This window comes from Sorex fumeus, unplaced genomic scaffold, assembly GCF_029834395.1.
Source record: "Sorex fumeus unplaced genomic scaffold, SorFum_2.1 ptg000009l, whole genome shotgun sequence".
NCBI classification, from domain to species: domain Eukaryota; kingdom Metazoa; phylum Chordata; class Mammalia; order Eulipotyphla; family Soricidae; genus Sorex; species Sorex fumeus.
This window is the reverse complement of record NW_026606066.1, coordinates 3,483,254-3,500,681: the sequence shown is the minus strand read 5'-3', so window position 1 is coordinate 3,500,681 and position 17,428 is coordinate 3,483,254. Positions and strand designations below refer to the sequence as shown.

The 17,428-nt window shown below is 37.6% G+C and overlaps 1 protein-coding gene across 1 annotated transcript in view; it reads right to left on the bottom strand.

Moving 5' to 3' along the window:
* CNTNAP5 (contactin associated protein family member 5) overlaps positions 1–16,999 on the bottom strand; it is a 973,836-nt gene extending 956,837 nt beyond the window's left edge. The window contains exon 1 of the mRNA XM_056110141.1: positions 16,832–16,999. Coding sequence (XP_055966116.1) covers positions 16,832–16,913 — 82 coding nt within the window. The 5' untranslated portion in view covers positions 16,914–16,999. The remainder of the gene's footprint in view (positions 1–16,831) is intronic.
* Between the last annotated feature and the right edge of the window lie 429 nt (positions 17,000–17,428).

The following is a 17,428-nucleotide window of genomic DNA, read 5'->3' as shown; positions in this document are numbered from 1 at the left end:
CGCCCTATGGCTGTGCTATCGCTCCAGCCCATGTGTTAATTAAGGAAAGAAAAATGAGAGTTATTCATTAAGATACTCTTTTCTAATCAGTAAGCTTTTAAAATTTTTAAAATTTTGTTGTTTATAAAAAGTTCCTCTTCATCTATAATAATGGCACAGTAGCAATAAAATACAAGGTTTACAAAGGATTGAAAACAGATATCATCCCCCCAAATAAAATGAAATAAAATGAAAATTACTTTAATTTTAAAATGAGACAGAACTATATACTGGGGTTTAAAGCCCTTGCCTTGCAGTTAGCTGACCTAGGTTTTAATCCCTGATTCTGCATATGGTTCTCCAAGTACCACCTTGGGTCCCCATTGAGCACAAAATTAGAAATGGATCTTGAGATCGGTATGCTCCCCCCAACAATCTCAAATAAATAAATAAATAGATTTTTTAAATGGGTATAAAAAATACTAAAAATAGTTAGCAATCCAAAGAGTACTTATACAAATAGATGTGTGGTGCACACTCGGTGGGGGGAGGCGGGGGCAGACTTGCTGATGCATACAAGCCAAACACCAGGCACAACTGATAGGATCATTATCCTACCTATTTCAAAACTCTCATATGTCTAATCACTTCCATGTAATAAGAGAAATAAGAGTTTGCTTGTTGCTTTCTGAAGCAGCAATCTTTGTCACTTATTTCACATACTGAAATTTTGCATGAAATTTTTATTTCAGTAAATTTTAATATTTTACAAAATAGTTTGACAGAGCCTGGCAAGCTACCCATGATGTATTCCTTATGCCAAACACAGTAACAACAAAGTCTCCAATGGACATGTTACTGGGTCCGCTCGAGCAAATCGATGAACAACGGGAGGACAGTGACAGTGACAGTGACAGTTTAACAAAAATAGTTTTTAAAAAAGCTATTTACAATATTTCAAGTGTGGAATGCCTAATTTTGAGGCACGGACTCTTTTTGAGATCTCAACACACAGTTATTAGTTGTCTTGGTTGGAACTTCATTAGAAGTCTCCATGCTCTCCCTTAACAGCAGCTATTGATATAGGAAGAGAGACTGACTGTGAAGCTGGACACCAAACAAATTACATGATCTTCTACAAACCTAAGCAGAAAAGTCTACTGAGATGAGAAAACAGCTAAAGAAAGAGAACAAAGGAGATACAAAAACAGATCTCACAACTAAGGCAAGTAATAGCCCAAGTCAAAGAGGCAAACGCAGTAGAGGTTAAAAATCAAGAAAAAAGAATCTGGAGTGGTTTGTATGCACCTGCATTGAAAGTAAGTTCACATATGGACTGGACTTCCTCCATGCAGCAGATGCTCTGAAGCCAACCTGCAGGTGATAATCACAACACCTTGTCTGTGAAGAAAATTGTGAGAGTGGGCATGCACACTCCCATGTAATTTCACTTGAATGGAAGGATATTATGAAAGAAACGTGAGTTCACTCTGCCACTCAAAAACTGAAAAACAGATATGAATGCCATTCAATACTTGAATCTACCTGTAATATAAGGATAGCAGATAGTTATTTTTATTATTTTTAAAAAATCAGTACCAACTCATAGATTAATCCTTAAACAAAGCATCTGGCAAATTCAAAGTGAGGTGCATGTTTGATGATAATGATTAAAATACTGCACTCCATGAATAAGGTCTTTAGGGAGTGTGAAACAGGAGTGTATAGACTAACAATATTAGCACTGATTGTGGAATCCATGAAAGACATGAAATTTGGTTATGATAGCTTAAATAAATAGTTCAACCAATATTTACAATATTTAGGTAATTCAGACCTAAAGAGACTGCTTGTCATAGAAATGTCTAAATATGGGGAAAGGATAGCTTATGAGGTCAAAATAAATAACCTGTACATTGGAAAACCTGTGGGTCTAGACATGTAAGACTCTCTTCACTCTGATTCAGATAGAAGAACTAAGTCTGCAATGATAAATATCTCCTTCAGTTTTGAAATAGCTCAATCTCAATTTTGTTTTTTTAATGCAGGTAAAGTTACATATATATGTATATATATTCACTATATATCTCTATATCTCTATATAGAGATATAAAGATATAAATATTGGAGTCTCAGTAAAATAGATTAGAATTCTAGATTGACTTCCTTTTAGCTAATTAGCTATTTGATCTTGGGTAAAATCTCTACCCATCTACATTAGAAAATTTTTAATCTAGAATGTAAATGAGACCAACTGTTCTGCTGATCTACAGTGAGGAAGAGAACGGGACTTCATCAATAACCACCCAAGTATGGAGTGTAGATTTGGAACCTCATCAATGACAAAACACATCATTTAATTTGATCTGTGTTCCTGAATTCCAATCTGCTAGTTTCATTTCTGTTGATTGTTTCAAAAGTTTCCTGATTGTTATAGAATGAGAGGCATTAATCTATCTTTTAATATCCTGGTGAGCTCAGCCTGTCTGCAATCAGAAAGTAACTGCCCTCGTTGACCCCAATCCTATAACCTGGCAGAACTCTTTCACTCAAAAAGAAACTCATTGAAATGGCAGATGACTGCAGTGGGTACTGCACAGCCTCTGAGTAGGACTGAGGAGACTCTTGTCCACAGTCCTTCCAGAAAAGTCTTTCTTTTTGTACTCTTGTTTGTTTGTTTTTTGTTTCATTTGGGGTCCACATTAAGGGGTTAGTCCTGGCCTTGCAGTCAGGAAACAATCTTGTAGGTGCTCACTGGACGATATAGGATGCTGGTGTTCAAACCTAGGTCAGCAGTGTGCAAAGCAAATGCCCTACCTGATGTATCATTGCTCCTTTCCCCAAAAAACGTTGTTTCTCTTCAGAGTATAAGTTTGCAGATTCCTTTCCTCCTATGAATTGGAAAATCCTTCATATCTAGCATAATAATCACAGTCTTCACCTTATAGATGAATCACAGTTGATGGGAAAGGATTATATGTGTTGTTCCAATATGAAAGAAAAGACAATGTTTTTCTCTTTAGATAGAAGACATAAGTAATAACAGTTTTATTTATGGAAGTAAGTATTGCATAAGTGGAAGGCATCCCTATAAGTGACTTTCTATCTTGACTTCAATCAATTTTAAATTGAAGATTTGGAAAGAGATTTTATCACAATATAAACATGAGTAAAGTACAGAAAAGATGCAAATTTGTGTAACATTTAATATAAAACTTAAGAAATCAAATGCTTCAGTGGCTACTTAAAGCTGAGCTCTTAGAATACCCTGGGTTCTCACGTTTTTTTGTTTTTTGTTTTTTTCACTCTGGTGAACAGTACTTTTACAAAGAAGTTCGAAAAAAAACATAACTTTCACCATTAAACTTAAGATGAAATTTTTGTGAATGTTGCAATAAAAAAAGTGTAGGAATGGAGATAAATTGGATAGAAGGGGAAAATGAAATTAAGAAAAAGGAAAGGATAAGAAAGAGTGGTGGAAAGAGGAATAAAAAAGTAAAAAACAGTTAAAAGGGGCAAACTGGGTGAAGGAGAAAAATGTTTGGGTGAGAGAAAAGACTTGGAAAATATAAATTGATGTTTAAAGTGAGCAATTACGCCCACCAACTGTGCCCCCGCCCAGCGTCCTGTAATCCCATCAAGGCGAAGACCCAGAGACTATAAAACCCTGCTCCCGGAAGAGAACAGTGCAGAATCTTCTGCCTCTGCACCTGACTGTCCTCACCAGGGCCCCTTGGAGGAGGGTGGGTTGAGTTTCCCTCCACACCCTGAGCAGAGGCCCGGCAGCTTAAGACCTCCGATTTCAGCCACATCCATGCTTAAGACCACTCTCCACACGTTCAGACGAGCCTCACACATGAAGGAACTGGCAGAGAAACGCAGGCGTGCAGGACCGGGCCGTAGATTTCCAAACCTGCTCTGATTGGGACTAGAGCCTCCTCCACCCAGATCCCCCACCTTCCAGACGTTACACCCACCAATTGCCCCTGGCTGTGTAATCCCATCAACGGCCAAGACCCAGAGAATATAAAACCCTGCTCCCGGAAGTGCAAGACTGCATTCCTGGCTGTGCAACATGTTATTATTTAGGTCTTACTCCTGGGCTGGAGCGATAGCACAGCGGGTAGGGCGTCTGCCTTGCACGCAGCCAACATGGCCGACCTGAGTTCGATTCCTCCGCCCCTCTCGGAGAGCCCGGCAAGCTACCGAGAGTATTCGATATGCCAGACACAGTAACAACAAAGCCTCCAATGGAGACGTTACTGGGCCCGCTCGAGCAAATCGATGATCAACGGGAGGGCCTTTACTTTACTTACTCCTGTGAACCTGGCAGGCTACCAAAAGTATCCTGCCCAGAATCTGGCAAGCTCCCCATGGCGTATTCAATATGCCAAAAACCAGTAACAATGATGGGTCTCATTCTCCTGACTCTGAAAGAACCTCGAGTGTGGCACTTTTTAAAATCTCAAGGCTAGGACAAAGGAGACATTACTGGGGCCTGCTCAAGGCAATCAATGACCAATAGGATGACAGTGATACAGTGAAAGTGAGCAAGAATAGTTGAGATAAGTACCAGGAGGTTTGCTCCATGACTTGGGAGCTGGCAGCACATGCTGGGGGAAAGGCAGCTCAGATAGAGAAGGGAACACCAAGTAAAGGGAACAGTACACTCGGGATGGGAGATGCGTGCTAAAAGTAGACTATAGACTGAACACTATGTCCGTTCAATACCTCCACTGCAAACCACAACACCCTAAAGGAAAGAGAGAACAAAAGGAAATGCCTTACCACAGAGGTGGGGTGGAGGGGGGGATGGGGTGGGGGTGGGAGGACTACTGTGATCATTGGTGGTGGAGAATGGGCACTGGTGGAGGGATGGATATTGGATCATTGTATAACTGAAACCCATGCATGAAAGTTTGTAAGTTACAACGGTACCCCATGGTGTTTCACTAATAAAAATTAAATTAAAAAGAAAATAAAGAAAATATGGCACATTAAAAAAAATAAAAAGTAATCAAGAATAGAGCAGACCTAGTGACCTGATTTGTTTTGAAAACATAATGCTTTGTTTTGAGTGATGTATTTTTCTATTGTTATTTATGGGGATATGTGAATATAATCTCAATCTTTTTCATTCATCAATTATTATTTAAAAGAAAATGCCTTTGGTAAATAAAGAAATAAATATACCATGGGCTTTTCTTAAGTGTTTTTTTTTCAAATGAAAGAATGAAGTATTTGTTAGTAGAATAAGAATTTATAGTTTACTAGTCATTGTACCAGCACTTGATTTTTAACTCAACATTGAAAGAGTCAAAAAGCACTTGAACTATTCATTTTACAAAAGCAAACTCCATTAGTATAAGAAAGGAAATGCAGTTTTATTAAACCTTCATATTTTACTCATATGTATCTGGATCACTAAGAACATAAGGCAATGAAAACTTTTCATACAAACCCATATACACAATCATTTTCTCAAGGTCTGTTCAAGGTATTTCCTACATCATGTCGACGTCTTCTCCAAGGGCCTCCTCCTCATTCTTTAGAGGATGTGCTCCTTATTTATTTTCTCACCAGGCTCTCTGTTATTTTCTACAAGTCAGCTCACTGAATAAGGTGCAGAAACAGTTATATAAAGATACTGCCCAGCATTCAAGTGAGAAATCCAGACATTTAAATTTCTCTACCAGGTAAATCCAAATTCTGCCCATAGTCCTTTGAATGATGGATTGGAAGTAAAAAACAAAAAGTTTTATATATATATATATATATATATATGTGTGTGTATATATTTGCAATAAATCAGCCTTCTGATTATTGAGACACAGAGGCAGTAAATGATTTCATTTTTTTCCCTTTAGAATGGAACTAGAGTTACTTCACCCTGAGTTTTTTTGTTTAGTTTTATAATTGGTTTTGAAAGGATTCAACTTGAAGCTCATTAGTAATAAAACACAAACACATATATGCACACATGTGTATAGGTATAGTTGGGTTTGAGTGGTTGCTTGAAGCCATTGTTGACCAGGGACTACTAATGGTTGGGTGCTCAGGATATCATTTAGCCACATTCATGCAAATCTTCTGGCACTTTGATATCTCTGACTCCTCCCCCTGGTATAATTATTAGAAACATATATCCTGCACATTTTACACAAAATAGGTCACATTTTAGATATGACCATAATAGATACATATTTTAAATCTAAGTAAGTATTTTTTGTGGATAAGTATAGTTCACTATTGATTTACATTCCTATATACATATTTTTCTTCTCCCAGTGGGGTCATGGCATTTTAAAGTTTATCTCTTTGAATTCAAAGGCTTTCCCCTTCATGTTTAAAGAATTAGGATTAACGGAGTTAACAGAAGAGTTGTTTGGGGACATATGAGTGGGGGTGTAGGAGTCAAGACAGCTTTCGAAATTGCCTTGTGGGTGGCACATCCTGGTTAAATCTGCCCTCACAATAAGCATTAATGGGAGAATTCACATTTGGTCATTATTCCCACATAGCAAGGCATAATGACTTAGAAAGGCAGTACTGAAATCTAACAGATATTTTCTTCTCTTCTGCTCACGCATTTGCCACAATCATCAGCTCAGGGACCAGCCTTTTGCAGCAACTAAAATACACGGCCATTTGACAAAGATAAGGCTTTGGAAAGAGAGGAAGAGAAAATGAGTGGAAAGAGGGGAGAGAACTGAATATATATTCAGCAAATGGTGGCCTAGACTGACACCTACAAGCATCTGTCTGTTACAAAGCTCTTTAGACTGCTATTTGCTGTGGACTGTCTTCAGAGGAATATCTCTGCTGCCAATGGTAGAGAGTTAAAAATAAAATATATCATGAGTGGTGTTTTGGCATTTCCCTTCATTTTCTATCTTCAACATTACTGTTGTCATCCTTTAAAACTCAATCAATTCCACTGATCCAGTGAACAGATGGCATTAATCAACCCGCAAGAATATGCACAAAAGCAATTAGAAATGTAGAGACATGGAATTTATGCCAGCAAATCAATTATCAATGATAGCAAATCAACGTGGCACACCCAACTTCTCCGTATTTCTCTTTCTACTTTGCAACCACTGATAATTGTCATGATTTCTATTTTACGCCCCTGCCAGAGAGGGAATGAGAACAGGAATGTTGTGGTTTAATTACACATTTCTTAATGACTACTTCTTACTCTGTTGGAAAAAAAACCCACATAATTTACAGATTAAGATGCATCAGGATGATGGATACCAACAACATATGCTATATGGTGTCATACAAATATGAAATATATCGCTCTGAGAATATGGTGGTTTGATATCGCCAGAGAAGAACCTCATTTCAGAAAACTGAGCGCCTTCTCCACAAGCTAGAGCTCTAATTTATCAAAAACAATGGAAGCAGCTTAGAATGCAGTTTTGTTTTTGTTGTTTGGGTTATACCCAGTGGTGTGCTCAGAGCCTACTCCTGGCTCTTCACAGGGATCACTTCCGGCAGTCTTGCAGGACAATATGTGATGCCAGAGATCAGTCCCAGGTTGGTTATATGCCAGGCAAGCACCCTACCCACTGTACTATCACTCTGGTTTTAGAATATCTTTGATTTATTTTTATTTTTTAATTGAATCACAGTGAGTTACAAAGTAATGAAGCTGAAGCTATTCATGATTGTGTTTCAATCACATAATGTTCCAACACCCATCCCTTCACACATTTCCCACCACACCAATATCCTGCCTCTACCACCTTCTGCCTCTATACTAGACATCTCTCTTTCTCACTCTCACACTTTCTTTCTCTCTCACACTCTCTATTTCCTCTAGACACTATGGTTTATAATACCATAAAGTATTGCAATACCTAAGAGGTTATCAAGTATATCCCTTTACCTACTTTCAACACTCAGGTCATTTATAAAATGTCATACTAGATGTCATACCAGTCCCTGGCCTATCTGTCTTTCTCCACCCAGACTCTCTTGTGGCAAGCTTCCAACCATTGACCAGTCCTCTTGGCCTAGAATACATTTTTATCACAAATCTGTGTCTTCCATAACTTTACTATTCTGTACAACTCTATGTATTGAATTTAGCTGGCCATTATTTTCTTTTTGAGTTCTGTAACATTTGCATATTCTGACATGCCCTTATTTAAACCATCATTAATAATAATTTAGCCTTGAATATAAAATTTATATTGTGAAAGAAGTTTATAAAATATAAAATTTAGCTTGAATAATAAAGCCTTGAATATAATCTCAGGGTTAGGATGAAAGAGACGTTACTGGGGCCTGCTCGAGGCAATCGACGAATAACAGGATGATGAAATGAAATGAAAAAAAATAATAATTTGAGTCACAGTAATTGTCTCTTAACTGAGTTTCATGCACTTCTTTTGCTCAATTAGGTTTCTCTTACCAGAGAATGTTTTTTGAAAGCCATACTGAGTATGTGTTACTTATTTATATGACAAAACAGTTCAGTAACTGTCCATAGTTTAAAAGTAAAAATGAAAGACTATAATTTTAGGTGCTGGAGGGATAGTACAGCAGGTAGGGCATCTGCCTTGCACACAGCCAACCTGGGTTTCATTCCCAGCACCCTAATGTTCCCCCGAGCACCACCAGGAGTAATTCCTGAGTGCAAAGCCAGAAGTAACTAACCCCTGTGCATCGCTGGATGTGACCCTTCCCCTCCCCGCCCCCAAAGAAAAAGACTATCATTCTACATGCTACTCAGTTACTTTGGGGCAGGGGCAGGGAGTGGAGCTCTCCTGGATATGCCCAACAAAAGATAACTCGTGGCTCAATAATTGATCAGGAAACACTTCTGGTGGTGGTCAGGCGGGGACATAGACAGAGCCAAAGATAAAACCCAGACCAGATACACGTAAGGCAGAAATTTTACCCTTTGTTCTTTCTCCAACCCAAAATTATTTCATGAATCTACTACTCCTTCAAGCAGCGACTATATCATTCCTCTATCTCATGCTATTTTAGTAGAAAACTGATGATAATTTCCATGACTCTTTATTTCTTCAGCTTGTTCAGTTTGAGTTTAATTTAATTTTGTTGTTTTGTGGCCACAGGCATCTGTGCTCAGGGCTAACAACTTGTTCTCCACTTGGGGTTTACTCTTTGTGAGCTCAGGATACTATATGGTGGGAGAGGCAGGGCAATCAAAACTGCTTTGGCCATTGCAAAGCAAGCACCCTACCAGCTGTCTTATCCTTGTGGCCATGACTTTATAGCTTAGTTTAAATTTCATTTGACATCAAAAGGTTTCCTTTGATGTCCCAGTCATTTTGATATTTCTTTTTAGCTTAGGCTGTTTGGGGGGCCACATCCAGTGGTGCTACTGACTGTATGTTCTGGGGTCACTTTCAGTGGTGCTCTGTGACCACACAGTGCAGGGAAATGAATTGGAGCTGGAAACACAAAGCAAGAGCCTTAATACTTATACTTTATCTAAATTTTCTGCTTCTCATTGTTATAGCATTTATATGATTACAGATTAATTTTTCTGTCTTCCTTGTCAAAAGACCTTGAGATCATAAACTATACCTCTACACTCCATTTTTATAGGGAAATGAGTTTAAAACAGAGGACCTGGGACTAGAGACATAACTTAGCAGCCATTGGCAAATGTTTTGCATGCACAGGGACCCAAGTTCAAACTTTGGCACCAAATGCCCCTCACTCTGCCGCCACCAGGCAAGCATGTACTGTAGGGCTTCAGTAGCTTCATGTTCTCAGATTCTCGCTTTAAACTATCTGCCTGGGTTGGCCAAAGATCACTTCAAAGCAGCCACTTGTGGCCTCTGATAATTAAATTAGAAGTTTCTCCCCCTCAAAATAATGGTACTCGTTTTATCAAAAACTTTTTCAATTTTGAGTTACAAAGACAAATCATAAGGACTCAATATTCTAACAATAGTTTAAAATAAATAAATCAGAGACACAGAATAATGAGATCAGGATAATATGAGAAGTTTCTGATAGACAAGATATTCATTAATTTACTACTAAAATTCATTAAATATAACTCAAATGTTTCCATTTAATACATAACTGTGTGGTACAGAGATTTTATGACAGCTTATTTTATGACAACTGCCAGAAGTGATCCCTGATAACATAACAGATTATATAATAACATATAAGCATTCCCTATAAACAGACCATATAGGAAATACTTAATAATATTGTGAAAGAAGTTTGTACAATTAGCTCAAACTTGATACTGAGATCAGATGTACTGAAATGATGTCTCTTTTAAAGACAAAGAATCAGTTGACACAGGATAATAAGATAATCTTACTAATTAAGTCATGCACTTGTTTAAATATAGAGATCATCTTCAGTTATAAACAATCAAAAGATCTGAACTCTTTCCTTCACATTACAGTTCATACTAACTTTTTTTGACATTTCCAAAATAGTAAAACTTGTTTATTCAAACTACATAAGAAAAAATAAAAATTATTCCAAGAGGACCATGTAAATATCTTCTGTTTTCAAATAAAAATCTGTAGTTAGAAACCATTCATTCAATAAGCCATGCATTTGTCCACAGTTTTATATTAAATGTAGATGTTCATATACAGTGTGAATATCTATGGAAATAGAATTGTGATTTATTGGGACACTTGAAACAACCTAGGAACATGCTATATTATATGAATATAGTATTAAAATAAAATATACAAAATATATATGAGTTAGGAGAAAATTTCCAGCTGGGGGCATAGATGCAAGTTAGAGTGTGGTCTGTCTATTTAGAGGAATGTGAGAGAAAATGAAAAATGCTAGATTGAGGGGAAAGGTTATGAGGATAAATGCAGGAAGATAAAAGATTATTTTGTGGATTGTGAAAGCGTTTCATAAATTTTCAGATTTAGGGAAGTGGTAGCAATGGTGGATATGAAATTTAGCATAGTAGGTAAAGTCACAGCATTCCCACATTGGGAAAGGACTTCATATCTTTTATTTCACTGATAAGGTTTAGTTTGATATTCATATATTTAACAAGATATTGTGCAATATTCATGCTAAGATATGATAACAATACAACTTGGAGGGTACTTCTACATGTTTTTAATACTGTAAGAGGGGTATCATAAATTCCATAAATCATTTTTCTTTTTGGGGGCAATGTCAGATGTTCACAGAGTCTCCTTCTGGCTTGGTGCTGAGGTTCACCCTTAGTTGTGCTCAGGGGATGATGCAGTGCTGGGAATCAAAGGTCAAGATTTGGGTTTCCTCCATGTAAAACATGTGTTCAAGCTCTTTGAATTATCCCTCCAGCGTTTTTTGAAAGCATTTTTTCTTTGCAGTTTTCATTTAAGCACAATGATTTACATTACATAGAATTTATGTAATGTAAATCACATATGGAATTTCCAATTCCATACCCCTACTATTGTCAGCATCCTTCCACCAATGTCTTAAAATCCTTTCCTACCCATGCACACACCTCCTTGGCAAACTTACCTTAAACATTTAATTATTTTAATTTGGGCCATATGTCTACAAAAGTTTTAACATGTTTAGTTTGCTTAGCCTTATTTATTTACTTTTTGAGGGGTCCGGGTACACATTGCAGTGTTCAGGCGTTACTTTGGCTTTGTACTTAGAAATCATTCATGCCTGATTCAGAGGACCATATGTGATGACTGGGAATGGAACCCAGATTGGTCACATGAAAAGCAAGAGCCCAACCCATTGTAGTATCTTTCTGGGAACGTGCTTAATTTTGATGAAAATAGTTATGTAACCTCACTTCAATGAAACGCCCAAGACACTGGACCAGATTTCTTATGTTACATTAGTCTACCTCATCATTTCTGCACCACCTGCATCTTCCTCCCACCAACTCTGTCCCACCACACACACATACATACACCCACCCACAACCAGTCCTCACTTGATAGTCTCAGTTCTGTAATTAAGGACCAAGGCTTTTCCATCATTTGATACCTTCCATTCTCTTGACTCGTATCTCTATATACCATAGATGAGTAAGATCATCTGATATTTGTTCTTTTCCCTCAAGTTTTTTACTATCATCATCTAGAAAAGTCCAAATGGAATGACCAGTGATTGACCCACTAATGGGTAACATCAGCAAAGGCAAAAACATATTATGATGAGATAGAAAAAACATATTATGGTGAGATAGATTTTTAATAATTATTTGTCCCAATTTCTTCACTCATTATACCAAGATAATAAGAAAACAATCTATAATATTTACAAGGCACCAGCCAGAAAGTGTCAAAGTTTTGATAAATAAAGACAGATTCTCTTATAAATTAAAAATGTCATTATTGGCTACAAATGAATGCACTGAAGCTTCACAATAAATTCCTGTTGAGGAAATAATTAATGCGTTCTGGTCTTTTCAGTAAGAAGACTCCACCTTCGAGCATAGCAGGATAATTAATTTTGTATATATAGGACACATTTAATAGACTTCTGACATATAAGCTAATGGACTTTGGATTACCATGCAGAGGTTTTGGGGGCATTTCAAATGCTATAACATTTCTCTGTATTGTAACAAAAGGGTACTGAGAAGAAGTAAGCAATGTTGCAAAGGAAAACTGGATTCCATTAAAGAGAGAAAAGTCGATTGGGAAGAGAAAAGGGGTAAGAATATAACTACTCTAACTGTATATTTCACGGTGATTCAATTAAAAAAATAAAATTTTAAAAACAAGAATAGAATGAAAAATTCAATGTAGAGAACAGTTATTCATTAGAAAGAAGAGTCACATAGTTAATTCATATTGTACAACTTTCCTCTCATGATTCTGTATCCTTGTGTAAAAATCACTAGTCTAGATTTCATTCATTTTCTATTGCAGAATAGAAATCTGCCCTGAAGATGCAAAACAATAGGGAGAGAAAGGGGAAAGAATTCTTATGGATTGCGCATTCAACTGCAAGAAAATCTTTGGGACACTTCCAAAGGAGCATTACATGGCTTTGTTCATGTCCACTATGGTAATGCCACAATAAGTAAACTGCAAACATTTTCTTGCTTAAAATCAGTCGGATCTTTGTTTACTTTACCTATTGATTGAGTTTGTATATAAGCTTTATATAACTTAAGAAAATACATATCCTTATTTGAAAATCTTTATGAGTAGGAATAACAATTATATTTTATATGAATTGTAATGAACGGACTAATACAAAGTTTTTGGGTTTTTTCACCGAAACTACTGGAGGGTAAAAAAGAAAAAAAAAGAAAAAGCAGAAAATCTAAGATGTATGGCGGTCAAGATAAATGCACTTCATAATCATAGGACATTTGTTTATTGTTAAATACAAAGTGACTGGTGTCCAGTAAGGGCTTCATGCATTATATGCAACTTCTAAATACAAGTTATCATGTTAAAATACTCTTCCAACAGAGCTATTATCTAAGGAATGTCCTGAGTTAAATAACCAGTTTTTCTAATGGGAATATACTGTAGCACTGTAGCACTGTCCTTCCGTTGTTCATCACTTTGCTCGAGCGGATATACAAATTTCTCAATTGTTTCTTTTACTTTGTTTTTGTATTGGGGGCACTCCCAGTGGTGCTCTGGGCTTATTCTTGGCTCTGTGCTCAGGGACTCATCTCTTGGTGGCGAAGAATGTGGTGCTCGGAATTGAATCCAAGTCAGCAAGTGCCCTACCCACTATATTATCTATCTGCTTCCTCAACTGCTGTTTAATACCTAAGCATGTGAGCACAGAAAGTCTGATGAGCATTTGACATTTTAGTTATGGCATAACTGGATTATAAAACTGTAGCATTTAAAACTCCTGGTTTCACTTAAGTCAATTATCAAATTACATAATTTCTTTTTGGTTTATAGAATCTGATATATGTAAAATGGTTTTTCATTTAACACTGGCCTATCATATCTACATTTAAAATTAACAAATTCCCTCAGGATAAACCCAGAGGAAATGTTGTAACTATTTAATATCCTGAAAATCTGAAATGGGGGAATTTCCAGAGTTTCTATTACTGTTGGATAATTAGATTCTATGCACAGATCCATAACATGCACACAGTAGTTGGACCTCTAACCTGACTTTATTCTAATTTTGTTTAATTAGAAATATATAAAATCTATAATTGAAAAAGAAGTCATTTTTCCCTTGCAGGTAAATTATAATTATAATTTTGGTCATATTATGAGGAAATAATCTTGTATTTACTTGAGATACATCCTACACACACTATTAACAAAACACTATTAAAATAAAGGAAACAATTGAGTTGTTTTAATTGAACAAAGTTTGCAGTGATTCTACATGTCATAGAGAAGTTTTGATAAATAATTTATTTTTGATATTAGAACAATAGATTATATAAAATATTAATTTAAACGTAGCAGGAATAGTCTTGAGAAAAATAGTTTCTTCAAGTAATACAAAAACTTAGAGAAATGGATTGAAAAGAAATTATTTTCATTAATATCTGCTCCTAAATGTAACTGAATAGTTTATAAATCAAAGCCTTATATTAGTTGTATAAAGCATGTAGAAAATAGAAAACCTGGAAAAATTGGAGAATATTACTGTATATTTCTTAGAGGTTCTGTATTACACATTCTGAAGACTACTATGATGTACTGAGTTCAGAAGAGATTTTCTGCTGCTATTCTATTGTTCACTGAACAAATACATTTTATCAACATAATAGAAACATATATTATTATTAAGAACAATAAAACCAAACTATTTAGCAATTTACATACAATTGATTGAAATGTTGAATGTAAATAGGGTAATTAAACAGTCACTGATGAAATAATAAAACTCATCATCACAAAGTTTACTATAAATGTTCAGAATCAGTTTCATTGTTGCATCATCAATTATAAGTATGAACCGTACATTCATGCCACTCATGGGTTTGGAGAATAATTATAACATATTGACCATATATCAATTAGTTCACAGAAAATGACATTGTACAGTTTTTTAAATATTTTTTCTTGCTCTTAAGAAAAGGAGAAAAGTACCAAGAAAAGAAATATAAATCTATATATATAGTATGATATATTCCTGTATAGGATTATTTATTTATTCCTCATTCCATCACTGTGAATTTTCAAAAAATATTTTCAGGTAGGCAAATGTGTGAAACAAACCAGCTATTTTCCGGCCACACCTTTGCATCACTAGGACAATACTGACCTCTAGCGTTCCACAGAGGCAGAGAGTCTAGCTTAGCTCCATGCTTTACTAAAACTACTTAGATTTTTTTTTTTTTGAAGCACCATGGAAATCATTTCACTTAAAATAAGAAAAAAAGAAAGAAAAGAGCAGGAAGAGTGAGGTGTAATAGGAGGAAGAAAAAATAGCAGATTCTAAACTGTTCCTACCTACTCTCTAAAATAATTTCTAAGCTACGACCATTTGGATCTTTCAGAGTAGTTGACCTCTTAAAGTGATCCCTTTGAATACAAACTTTAATACAATCTCTACAATGTGTTACCACCGACAATAGATTCTTAATCTCCAAAAATGTCAACCATACATTAAAATATTGCTTTCCTTTGAATTTTCTAGGAAATAGCATTTGTTCTAGTTACTTCAGGACTTAATTCTGAGTTAAATACCTCTTGTTTAAGATCCTCTCGGATTTAAGAAAGTGAAGAGTGAGGTAGAGATCCCGAAGCAGTGAGTAATCTTCCTTCTTTTATCTAACAATCATGTTTTAGATTGTGCATGTTTGTGTGTATGTGATATATATATTCATATCTATATATGTATATCTATATACCTATGCATGATATATATTATATAGGTATGTAATAAGGTTAAACTATTATAAGACTCATAGTGGGCTTCGCAGACAGAGGAACAAGCCCCCAAACTTTAGGGACCTTTTTAAACCATCTTTAGAAATAACACAGATGGCTTAGTTGCATTCTTCCCACTTAGGAGTTTCAAGAACTGGAAAAACTTCCCTTCTTTGCCTAGAGAAGAAGCTGAACAATTGAGCGTGAACCTCTGAGAGCTCCGGTGATGTATTCAAGTTTGACATACTGAATTCCTTAAATACACAGCACAGTTGGCGAATCCCTCGTATCCAACCTATTCAATGGAATGCCCTGCTCTTGCGGAGCTTAGAGCATGGACAGCAGAGTGTACAGTTAGTGCATATTCATTATGTGTTCTTCAGCACAAATATTTTGGGGGTGGAAAGTGCATCAAAGCTCTTCCTTCTGGAACGGGGGCAGCCACTGATCCTGTTCACCTACAGTGGGCTCTGACTCTTTAGGCCGAAACTCCCAATCCTGTATAACCGATGTCCATTGGTTGGAGATACCCCAACCAGAGCCCCTGCGGAAAGGAGAACTACAAGCCATGTATTATGAAGCACTGGGTATACTGCAAATATCAAGCAGCTGCATTCAGAGACCGGCAGCTGTCCCCAAGTGCTTTGACTGGCAGGCTCTATCCCAGGAAGCTCAGTCACCAGTGTATACAGTCTGAACCTGGGTTCTTCTGGGGGCGGTGGAGGAGGGGGGAGGGGGCTGGAAGAAATCTGTCAGACGTAAAAAAAAGTCACTGGTAAAAGGCGAAGGGAACCTTCCTTTCCTTCCCCCGGAACTTTGAGATTGAAGAAGGACAGGAAATCTAGCGGGGCTAGCTCATGCTAGCTAACTTTTGGGATGATTCGAGTAATGGAACCACACCGATCAGCATCCATGCACACCCCCACTTTCCTTGGCCAGGAGCAAAGGCAACTGAACACGCTCGGACAGTTGAGTGTCTTTCCAAAGGCTGGCGTTACCCACCTCACTCCCCGTCCCCAGCTCCCGGTACTCACAATTTGTCGCCGTTAATCCCCAATGCCACAAGCCGGAAAACAGCAAAGTGAAAACGCTGGTGAGCCTTGGTACAGAATCCATTTCCCCAGGGTGCGCGGTCCCTCCCAAACGAATCCCAAATTTGCAGGCGCCAGACGCGGCTGCTTCTTCCCCTTCTTCTTCTTTTCTCTCTCTCTCTCTTTCGCCTCTGCACCGCCTGGCCCCCTCCCACCCCCCCTGAGAGGAAGCCCCGGCCGCTTCACTCCATCCCGTGCTCCGAGCGCCACGGGTGAAGCAAAGGTCCTCTCTGAAGCTGCAGCGAGTCTCCCGCAACTGCCTCTCGCAGGACTGGCCTTCCTCCCCCGCCTCTTCCTCTCCACTCCCCGCCTCCGTGAAGGGTGAAAACCCAAACCCAATTGAAACCGTCTCCGCGCTAGTTGGACGGCCGGATCCGCCGAGTGCGACGCTCGAGCTGGAATCAGCACCGGCGGGGGGACAGCTCCTTATAGGCGCGTCTGCCCGCGCGGCGCCGCCCCCGGCAGGCCCGCCCCGCGCTCTCCTATAAGAGCGGCCTGGGCGGGTCTTCGCCGCGCTCGGGCGCGCTTGCACCCCGGCTG